The sequence below is a fragment of the Motacilla alba genome, chromosome Z (assembly GCF_015832195.1).
Source record: "Motacilla alba alba isolate MOTALB_02 chromosome Z, Motacilla_alba_V1.0_pri, whole genome shotgun sequence".
Taxonomy (NCBI): domain Eukaryota; kingdom Metazoa; phylum Chordata; class Aves; order Passeriformes; family Motacillidae; genus Motacilla; species Motacilla alba.
In genome coordinates, this window is record NC_052046.1 from 20867575 (window position 1) to 20879642 (window position 12068).

The 12068-nt window shown below is 35.2% G+C and overlaps 1 protein-coding gene across 4 annotated transcripts in view; it reads left to right on the plus strand.

Annotated features, from left to right (window-relative positions):
- Window positions 1-11867, plus strand: part of TRAPPC13 (trafficking protein particle complex 13) — a 27996-nt gene extending 16129 nt beyond the window's left edge. Inside the window, exons 9-13 of one of the 4 annotated variants that reach the window (XM_038124337.1) lie at window positions 1567-1700; window positions 2829-3027; window positions 6409-6509; window positions 7165-7315; window positions 7410-11867. In XM_038124337.1, the coding sequence (XP_037980265.1) occupies window positions 1567-1700; window positions 2829-3027; window positions 6409-6509; window positions 7165-7315; window positions 7410-7514 (690 nt within the window). In that variant the 3' untranslated portion in view covers window positions 7515-11867. The remainder of the gene's footprint in view (window positions 1-1566; window positions 1701-2828; window positions 3028-6408; window positions 6510-7164; window positions 7316-7409) is intronic. The other 3 variants (XM_038124338.1, XM_038124340.1, XM_038124339.1) reach the window with 3 other exon arrangements.
- The last annotated feature ends 201 nt before the right edge of the window (window positions 11868-12068 follow it).

Here is a 12068-nt window from a genome sequence, read left to right on the forward strand (position 1 = left end):
ATTTTATTTTATTTTATTTTATTTTGTAATACTAAACCAAATTAGGAATAACACAAAACTAACTTGCTTTTTCATTATGCTGCTTGTTTTTTCTTTTCCCTTTCAAATTAGCTTCTTTAAACTTCTGCCTATGGTTGCTGTTTTGAAAACGACTAAAATTTGGGTAAATGGAAACTTTGAGCAATGGATTTATGGGATATAAATGGTGTCAATTCAGGTGGCAGTTAGGCAGTAGTAGTAATAATTACTGAGAGCCACGTTTTAGTTCGGGCTATTTCCAGTTCCTACAAGCATAAAGTGTCTCTGTAACCTATTGAGGTTGCACAGTTTTCATTACTATATAGATGCTGCTTTGTATTTAATGTGTTTTTAAGGCAATATAAAAAGTTACACAACCATTCTGTATTTCTCCTTCTAACACAAATTTTTGAGACTAAACATATTTTGGAAATTTGTCCCACGATTATTTCGTAATTTACAAGTGGGACTCCATTTGTATAAAGAATCATTTATTTACACTGATCAAAAAGAAACTGTAAGTTTTGTTCCACCTTGCCCACAAAGTACTTTCTTAAAATTTATCATAACAAAATACTCAAAACTGCCTAAATCTGAATCTGTAGAATAAATTATTTCAGTAGGAAGGGACCTACAAGAAGCATTTAATCCAATGGCCTGAGTCAGTGACTGTTGTAAATGCAAATTTGGTATCCCCCTTTTTTTAACTGACACTTCTTTAATTGTGATTTTCACTTTTTTGGGGACTCACATCTCTAAAGACTAAGTCTTCCATAATTATTCTATCCTGAGATTTTTAGACATGGAAAGTGACTTCACTGGTCTGCAATTCCACAAAAGAAGTGAGGCAAAAACTTCTCTAGTCCCATGGTTTTTCATCTTTGGAAGTTTAACAGTCTGTAGCTTTCATTTTTGTACTAGAATTTGTCCTTCGATACCACCTTGAGGCATCAGCTTCAGATGTTCTCAATTGACAATTAAATTGTTGGATGCATACTATATTGGTAACATTTGGCATGATGCAACTGAGTGAGAGAAGGGGCTGGATTCTGCATTTTAGCTAGAATGCTAGTATTTAATAATAAAAGCTCAGAGCATGTACCTGAATTATTTTACTTCAGTTAAAGAAAAACACACACATTTTACTTTCATTTTTTTATACAGCTTGATGCACTAGTGATCTGGCTTGGCATGTTCCTTTGCACTGCAATTCCTTACTATTTATTCCATTTTTAAAATAATTTGGATAAAAGCTTGAGTTGCCATTAAGTTGATTAAAGTCTTGGGAAGTGGTGATCTAATGCATTACAAAAAAGCAATAGCTAGAACACAGCAGAATTATCCCACATCCATTGTTTGGCAAGATATCTGTTGACTAACACTTTTGCTCCTATTGTTACTGGGATTAAGGTTTTTTCTTGCATTAATTGATTTGATTTGCAGGCATGAACTAAACATGTGTGACTTTTTTTTAACCAATAGGACTGCCTACTATTTTTAATAACACTAATCATATTTTCATGAACTTGAACTTTTGATTTTTTTCAGACAGATGAAGTGTTTCTGGAAGCTCAAATTCAGAATATCACTACTTCTCCAATGTTTATGGAGAAGGTTTCTTTAGAGCCATCTATGATGTACAATGTTGCAGAACTGAACATAGTTGACACAGCAGGGGAAAGGTATGTTTACATTCAGGACATTTGACTTGAAATGTTTTGTATTAATATTACAGGAGATAGAAGTATTAGTTAGTCGTTTGTCTATAATGGGAAGACTGTATGTCTTTGCTTGTGTAAAAAGATCAAAATCCTATTCTGTGCTCAACTGGAAAATTTGTTACAGTTTTCTTTGTATAGAAACTATTCTTAAAAATCTATAATTCTACCTAATAGAGGAATATCCAGCCTAATCCTAAAATAATTTGTAACAATGATGACATGATAATATGAAAACACACTATTATTTCAGTGTCTCCTATATAAAATTTAAACCAGATCTGACTTTGATCTGACCTCTGTGTACATACTTAGCCTTACAGGACTCATCTGACTAATCTTTGCTTCCTGTCAGTAAACTGCTTACTGTTTTCAGTGTTCAAATCATGATATATCAAGATACCACTCAAGGTGAATCAGTGGTACACCCTCATGGAGTCATAGGATATAAAAATTTTTCATGCTGAAATAAATTTAATTTAGTTAAACACCTAATAACATAATAACTAACTACAGCGGATTCAAGATCTTATGAAGTTAACTTTGGCTATTTGTGCTTTGCAGTTGCTTGGGTTTTTGGAGATGATGGTTGAGTGCTTCAGCAGTAGGGGCTGAAGTGAAAATTCTGTCTTCTCCTTGCCTGTTGAAAGATTCACCTGCAGCATAATGAAGCTTTGTTTTACCAAGTGTTTGCATCCACTGTACCAGTTTTTCTCCTGAACAGGAATCTGAGTTTCATGACATTGAGATTTACTGTGAGGGAAAACAAATACAGAAGAAAAATTACCAGCATTTTTGTTTAAATGCTAAGATACCAGATAATTAATTATAATGTAGCAGAGAGAAGTTCTGTGTTATTTCTCTCTGGTTGAGAAGAACAAGTTATTTTATTTCTCCATGGTCCTTGGTGCTACATAAATTCTAGAGATCTTTTCTGTTGTGAAAACAAAAAATATTCCATGTGTTTTTTTCCATTATCAAACTATGCATACACATACAGTAAGACTTGTGGGGGATGGGGGAAAAAAAAGTTGGGTTCGTAATCTTCAAGATAGCGGTTTAAATTAAGACCTAGTGTTTTTTTCCTTTCAGTGAGTCTACTTTTGGTGCAAGGACTTATTTACAACCTATGGATACACGTCAATACTTATACTGTCTAAAACCAAAGCAAGAATTTGCAGAGAAAGCTGGAGTAATAAAAGGTGTAACAGTGATCGGTAAATTAGACATTGTATGGAAAACTAATCTAGGTGAACGAGGAAGGCTGCAAACTAGCCAGCTCCAAAGAATGGTAAGTTTAACTTAGGTATTAATTTAAGTTGGCATTCATTTTTAAGGAAACTCAATGAAAATTTTAATAACGACTTGGAAAAGTAAGCAAGCTGCTTACTTTCTGGTCTCATTTTTTAGTCACACTTTTCTGTATGTAATAGAGAGTTATTTCATATATTTCTTCAGTGAAGTGTGGATAAGTTAATGGAGTGAGCACTTTAATTGTCAGAATCCAGTAACCAGTGTTGCAAAATACATTTGTTAGAGTAAAATTAACTGCTTGGATACCATTTGGCAACAAACTGACAAAATAACCTCTTTAAATGTGCTGACTCCTGATATGGAAGGTTCTCCCAAGTTCATACAGATATTTCAGCTTGGAGTAACATTTTTTTATGCATAATGTTATTTATCTTTCATGTCCACAGTTTTTATTGAGTCTGTCCTATTCTAGTTGATTTATAAATTGTTCTTGAATTTTGAGGCATAATTGCTATCTTGCTTAAGTCAGCTTCACAGCCATCTAATGCCTAAACCTGGTTTGCATCTTCTCACTTGAGGATGATGAGAGACATACAGAAGGGTAGTTAAAAAAAACTTTGACAGTTGAATCTCAATCTAAGTTTACAGAGCTTATAATTGGGTCTCTACCTCTGTCTTTGCCCCAGTCCCCAACTGTCAGTACATTGAGCAGTTCTGTAGGCAAATCACACTGACTTGGAACTAGGCAAGCAAACTTAGATCCTGGAAATTTGACGGATAAAGGAAGACTTGCACATCCGATGATGAACAACAAGCCTCAAACTTTATTGATAGACACGCATATTTATATTGGTGTTAATAAGGCTAATACATATTGCAGAAGGCGAGCTCATTATTGGTTAGTTACTTATCAGCCGACTACACCTACTTCTGCATTCTTGTAGTAATACTGTTACGACTTTTCTGCTTTTCTTCATATTTCTAGCTGAATATCTTCCCTCCCTATTCTACTGTTGCAGCAAGGGCACAGTGTCCTTGCCTTATATGGAAACTGACTGCTGGCTCCTTTACCTGTCTCCTTGCTTAACCAAGGGTATTATGTCTAAATGGCCTCTCTCAGCTAGCCAACTGTCCACAAAACTCTCCACAGAAATTCACTAGATCCAAGAAAGTCACTAAAAAGTCACTAAAAAGTCACTAAGTCACTGAAATGTGTCTCGATTTTTAATTGAAGTGTTGAATGTGTGCATAAACCCATGAAATTAGCAACTGCCCTTTTTCTAAACTTAGTTCCTTCTGTTACTTTGAAACTTGTTGCTTATTTTTAACAATAAACTGTTTCATTTTCAATTGACCTTTTCTCTCATTTCTCTTCCCTCTCTAAATCAATATTGTCTCACTCTGTATCTCTTTTATTTGAACCTTTGAGAATTGCATGTGAAGCATACACTTCAACACTCCAGGATTAGTTTTGCTCATGCATCGTTTTGTGCCTTGTGTAACAAAAAAACACTAACTATTTTGTGTACTTTGAGTAACATCTGTCTTTAGAAAAGCAGCAGGTAGCTGGTTTTTTTCCCTTTTGAGTTGCAGTGTAACACTAACTCCCTATTTTCTCCCCTCATTTATAAGTGCCATCAGGTTTTTTAATTTCTAGACATCACCCTTAATCATTTTCCTCTTAATCCATTTGCCAGCACTATAACCATTGTTTCCCACCCAGGCCCAGAATTTTACCTCTGTTATTACCTATTTACCTAAGTGTCATGGTTTGGAATGGGAGGAAAATTTAGGGAAGTGACCTAGTTACAGGTCAGATCAGAAATGCAGAAATACTTTGAAACAAGTGTCCACATACCATAATTTGTAGGTTTGGTTGTTTTCTTCATTGGGTTTTTTGGGAATGTTTGTTTGTATGTGGCTTGGTCTTGGAATTCACAACTACAATCTCTTTGGGATACAATGAACCAGACAGGTGTCCACAATATGCTAAAAGGTGCTCCACATGCTCAGAGGCATTCAGTGCAGGACCATACTAGAACCAGTCTGAAGTTAAAAGAACATCATTCTTGAGTAGCATACGTGGGAAATTGTCTAGTTTATTCCATAATCTGAGCAGTTACCTTAGTTCTGGATAAAACCTATGTTACTTCTCTTATTGTTACAAGGTCTTTGCCTCTAACCATCAGTTCTTGGAGGTATCTCATTTTTGAATTCAACAGATGTGGTGTGCTATAGGTCTCATCTACTCTGATCCTGTTTTGATTTGGTCAGTTGATGCTAAGTTTATTCTCTAAAATACTGCTTTTATTGCAGGTTTGTGTTTGTTGGTTTTTTTCTTAACTATCTCTGGTAAAAGAAGAGCCTAATGTTAATGGAAAGCTACCCATTGTTTAGTATAATGCATACAATTGTTCTAGTAAATTCGTCCATGTCATCTAACACAGCTGAATATATCTGCATTTTTCCAGTGCCGAATAATTACTTCTCTTTCATGCAAGGTTCCAAATGCATATTGCTTGACTAATCTAAGTCCCCATTGGTCCGACATCCCTTTGCTTACTCTAATGTCCAGTTTAATATGCTTTCTGAAATGTCATCTGTCATTAGTTTGTAGCAAACTTCATGTGACTAAAACCTGTTCCCAGCCTGTCAGTCACTGATGTTCTGGACTGCTTTGGAAATATCTTTCATCACACTGTAAATACAACTTTCACTACAGCATCCTTTTATTAGCAGAATTTAAACATGTGCAATAACTAAGCCTTGGAAGGCAGGACAAATTTTCCCCGTATTTTTCCCTCATGATCTATCATTTGTGGGGATTGAAAATCTAAACATGCATTGAGATCTGCAGGTGACTAATTTGAATCAGCCCTGATGGTACTAGGTTATTTACTATAGGTTTATTAATACACCATATGAGATGTGTTTGGCTCAATTGACAAGTGTTCATATTGTGTGACTTTCTAACTGATGACAATTAATTATTTTGGCAGAGGCAGAGAGGACTGAAATGGCAGTTTCTCTTGTTTCTTAGAATGTGGAATTAGTGGTGGGTTTATGCAGGGAAGTTTTACTGGTGATGTCTGCACAGATCTGTTATCTGCCTAACAGAGGCCTTAGATTAAAGCTGATATTCTCAGGAACTGTATATGGCTATTCAGACTTTAAGGATTTGAACTCTCCTGAAAATGTAATACTCAAGATCATCCTTATCTCGTGAATTGTTAAACCTGTGAAGAAGGTGTTCATCAGTTGGAGAGCTGCTATGATTTCCATTCTAATCAAAAGTACAGTCAGTCTTTTTTCTTCAGATTTGTCTAATTCCACGCTTCTTCCAGGAAATGAAAACTTCAGTAAAAACTTCAAATTCCCTATCCAATATCTGAGAATATACATTCTTGTTCCTTCCCAGGCTCCTGGTTATGGTGATGTAAGGCTTTCATTGGAGACAATACCAGATACTGTAAATTTGGAAGAACCTTTTGACATTACATGTAAAATAACAAATTGCAGGTAACAATGTCATGTGATTCTCCTACTTTTTCTTGAGTGGGTGAGTTGTGGCTGGTTTTGTGTTAATGTTCCTGTACTTTCTCCTGAAACTACTTAAACCTGATCTTTACTATGATTTGTGGCCACACAAAACTACTTCAAACACAGAGAATAAAAAATCTCCAAGGAAACAACTACAACTAAAAAACTTGTATCATGATCTGTTAATATGGTACTGAACTAGAAGATAGCCAAAATTCTGCAGAGAAATTCCATGCATCTCTTTGCAATATTATTTATGATTGTACCTCATACTTAAATCACAACTCATTTTAGGGTTGCAAGAATGACATTTAAATGGAGTAATTCTAAATAGAAGTTGAGCCCAGAGACTAAAGCATGTATCTGGCCTGCAGATACTTCTCATGAAAAGCTTGTAGTCCACCCAAGTATTATGTTATCCAGTATTGCTAAACCCATGACAGGATGCTTGTGTCATAAAAGAGCTGTCTGCAGCTGAATTACATCATCACAATAAATACTGCTTGCCACCTTATAATTATTTATGACTCTTGATTAGTAGTAACCTGAATAATAATCAAGCTTTTGGATGTCTGCAGTCTTTGAATGCTTAAAAAAGCCCACAGGTTTATTCTTGTTTTCCCATTTCCTCTAGCAGTGAAAGGACTATGGATCTGGTTTTAGAAATGTGCAATACTAATTCCATCCACTGGTGTGGAGTTTCAGGAAGGCAACTTGGAAAGCTGCACCCAAGTTCATCCCTCCATCTTGCACTTACATTGTTGTCTTCAGTGCAGGGATTGCAGGTAAGTTATTAGTACAGTTTTGTTGTAAAATAGCTGTTTTATAATATTAACAGTTCTTTCTAATAACAACTCTTCTAATATTTTCCCCTTCTAGAGTGTCTCTGGCCTAAGACTTACAGACACATTTTTGAAGAGAACATACGAGTATGATGATATTGCACAAGTCTGTGTAGTTTCTTCAGAAATCAAGCAAACCTGAGGAAAAAAATTCTGTAGTTCTACTGTTTGTTTTTTTGACCAACTTCTTGATGTTTTTGCAGTCAATTGTTCTAAAATGAGTACAAACAAAATCAAATCCCTATATAGCTGTAAATGTGATAATGATTATTTAATTTCTCTGAGTATTTCTTGAATGTTTTCAAATCTTTTAAAACATGCATATGCATTTTATCTACTAAAAATAAAACCTTTAAAAAAAGTGCAGTTCTAGCAAATTATATTGCATTTACACCCTCTCAGGATAGGGGGATGAGATAGATAAAAAATACTAGCATTTTTGGCTTATTTTTCTTATTTTAATTTTTTAAAGTATTTAAACCCTTTTAAAATCATGGCTCTGACAAGACTACTTCAGTTCAAAAGAACTGACCTTTTACAGACAAGTTCCTGGAATCTGAATTAAAAAAAAATAATATGAGGTACCTGGCATGGCAGTGTTTTTGCATAGTACATGTATACCCATAGAAAATGAAACCTACTAAAAGCATGAGATGAGAGAATGCAGCTGGCACTGTTAGAGGCACTTGGAGCTAGGAATTGGAGTACATGCCAAAGACTGTGTTGGTTGTCGCTCATTCTTTGAAGAGGGAGCAATACAGCAAATCTGTCCATTTGCTGGCATGAGAGAGTTGTCATCCCTGCAATACAGGACATACTGTTAACAGACCGGTTATTTTCCAATTAGTAGAGAACTGAAAACTAAAATAGTAGAACTCAGGTAATTTTTTATTGTTAAAATAAGGTGGTGACAATTATTCTTTCTATTCCAGAGGCAATTAAATAGATTTTTAAGGAAAAAAAAAGGAAAAAAAACACCCTGCATTGCTGCCTTAGATGAAGTTCTCTAGAGCATATACAGGAAGAAGTTTTAGGCCTGGTGAAGCACTACAATGTGCTTTTCCCTAGCTTTGTTTTGACAAAAACTGGAAGTATTTTTGGCTGAAATATCTATGGTTACCCAGAGGTAGCCATTTAGTAGATAAAATGGTGACTGTCTTTCCTAGTTCAACGCCAGGTAAACGCTAGTGTTAAAGACTGTAATCAGGAGCTTGTATTTCTCAGCTACCATGTTGGCACTTGGCAACTTTGTAGTTAGTTTTGACACTATTTTACTTAAGGCTTCCCATGTATAAAATCTCAAGAGTAGTAGTCAATGTTAAAATACTGGATGACTTGAGGACCAGCTTTGTATATTGAGGAACTAAGTCCATACAGGAAACAACAAATTAGAAATGTATCCTGCCTATGTGATAAAATCCAACGAACATGAACAGGTATATAAAGAATGCAATATACCTGTAACTTGAGATACATAGAAAATTAAACCAGAAAACCACAACTATACAGACAAAAAAAGTATATAACTTTATTTATAATATATCTTTGAGTTAAACTACACAAATTGAAGGAGATGTAACCACATGGCAGTAAGAGGTAGGAGAGATACAGAAATAGTAGACAAATTGTATTATGCCAGTATGACTTTCTGTTGCCATAAAACAATCTGTTCAAAGTTGCAGAGCTAGTTGTTCTATGTCAGTATGCAGGAGTGATTTTACTTTGCACTTGTTACAAAACCAAGAGTGCAACTGAAACAATTTCTAAGCTGAATATGTCATTAAGTGTCTTTATGATCATAGTTAGAAGAATATACTCCCATGCAAGCAGGTTACAGGAGTTCACAATTAATTGCAAAATACTTTCTTCTCTAACAAATTATCATACTTATACACTGATGGAACAGTAATGATACAAAACTAATTAGGTCTAAATGCGGATTTGCTTCGTTGAATGATAAACTGCAATTGATCTTAAATGAAAGCAATATTTACAGGAATTGTGGTTTACCACTTTATCTAGCAGGATGAAAAATTTTAGCACAAGATATAGTGCAGTTACTTCATGGGAAAAGATTCCTTCCACACCCTGTGATAAGACATGTAGCATGAATGAAACAATCTAGGCAATTCAAAGAAAAGCAGACTTCAGCATAAATGATCTCTCTGTTCATGGTTTCAGTGGAAAAACATGTAATGACAGCTCCTGTTACTGGTTTCACTGTTTTTTTGTTTAGGCTATAAAGCCCTTTCTGTTAATACATAAGAAACAGAGAATGTTTACTAGTGAAGTATTGTGCCAGTCAGTTGTAGCACATTCCTGAAGGCTTAGCTAATGCTGTTAACTTTCTAATATATACTCTATTATATGAAGTAAAACCTAAACACAACAATATTATAGCATGTGAAGTGAAAGTTACAACTCCATGAAGAAGACTGCAAAGAGTAGTTGTCAGGTAACTAAGCAATGCTTCATTCCATTTAACCTTGGGGATTGTTCTCCCATAAATCCAGTAAGCTATGGAGCTTATACTTAACAGTACAAGTACACAGCTTCTTCTGCCCTCTTGGGATCTTAACAAACTTTGTAGTTCTTAAGGAACTCTCATTAAATTATTGACACTCTGTCTCAAAGCAGAAAAGTAACTGCATGAGGATTGCTCTTGCAAAGTGAGAATGATTTGAGTCTGTACAGAGATATTGGCAGAGCTGCCCACTCCACCATGAATTTTTTGGTTCCCCCATCACAGTTAGTAAAACACACTTTGGGCAGTTGAAGATACAAAAGAGAATCAAAAGGAACTGTGAAGTTTAACATACTAGGTACAACGCTTTTCTCCTGACACAACACACTATTCCAAGTAATAACTGTACACTTTTTGTAGCCCACCCAGAGCCTCCATAAAGCTTCCTTCTAAACGGTATTCCTGTCCTACTCAGTGTAATTGAACTTATGTAAGTTTCCTTGAATGAATAATATTCAGGATCTGAGCTACCTCTGACAAAAGATCCCTCTAGAAATTCTTTCTTGTCATCAGATGTTGAGTCAGAAGCTGTTACTTGAGAATGTATTTAATGTAAGGCTTAAGTATCTCTACAACCTGAAGAAAGCAGCTACACCAACTTAAAGAGAGAATTTTCAAAAGCATTTTAATGCTGTACATAGGCAAGCTGTTCAATAAAGTATGAAATGTCTTAAAATTGTGCATTAAGCTTTACCTCTTTATTCAACAGATGGTAGTATGGATTTCCTAGATATGTGCTTTCTCCAATTCCTTTCATTTCTCCTTGGATCAACATTTTTCTGTCTGGTTTAGTAGGGTAAGAGTCATACCGAAGATGTACAACAATAATTTGTCAGAATAAATTTTATTACTTAGCCCCAAATTTTGCTTCAGCTTCTGCTGGAGGAGCTCTTTTATGAGCACAAGATCAATTGGATATAAAGTCTAAGGTTGAGGAGCTTCTCTGTATTTCTCCATTTGGGAGTCTATTGTTACTCCTCCAGACTAACTGGCCATGAGAGATCACTTTGCCTAAAAATTCAAAGCAGGCTCCTTAAATTAGTTTTGATATAGGAAGAGGAAAGTGTGTTGAGAAGGTCTCTGGGCTAAGAACAAGTGTACTTTGTATCACAAAGCAGTGTGAACAGTAAACAGAGTAAAAAAGTTAACATACTAGACATACAGAAGAGCAGCAGTCTTGCAAGAGTAATATTAACTGAGCAAGAAACAAATACTATAGAGTTGAAAAATCTTTAACTTGACTATATAACCATCATTTTAGATAGATATGTGTAATTAAAAAAAATCCCCAATTGTTTAAGCCAGTGATTTATCACACAAGAATAGAAAAAGAATCCTTCTAAGGCAGTTCTTTTTTTAAAATTTTCAGTACTAGTTATTTGTACAGTCACAGGCTCAGTTTTAGCTTATTACAGTTAAGAATTTTAAGTTTATATTAAATACTGCATACATACGGAATGTACTACAGCTTGTCATGCCTAGGAACATAGTGCCATAATTGTGACCTCCAGGGCTACCATCATGATGTGAGGATATACATGGCAGTAGGAAACCCTACAACTTTTTTCCTTTCCCAAGCCAAGTTCCATTTTGATTTCTGTGCATTATCCTACACAGAATTATTGTCTTCTCTTTCTCTACAATGGGTGTTACTCCTTCATATGCAGTCATCTCCCTCTCTTCTGCCCAATGAAGTTGAAAAGTATTTCCTGTTACTCATGAAGGCCCCTCCACAGGATCAAGGAAACAGACTTCTCAAGCATGAGTTTTAAGTACTCTCTATACCAACACTACTTAATGCTCATTATAAAAGGGCACATCAGATGGGCCTATTGTTTCAATATTTCAGTATTTCAATACTGTTTAAAGGAGTACAGCCGTCATGATTCTCACCATATGAGTAACAGGTCTTTTACACTATCATTTTAGAAGTAGCTGTTAGGTAAGATCAGCACACACTACAAAACTCCTCCCCACTCAGTAGCCCTGGAGGTCAATCTGATGCACATACTGAAATGATTTGGACTTGGGGATTTTGATAAACCACTATTCAGTGTATTGATTTTCAGAGGAGTAACTATACATAAACGCTATGTTCCAAGTTATGTGCAAGAGATCTGTTTACCAGATTTATTCTTGTTTGCAAACACACACAAAGAATTTTCTGTCTTC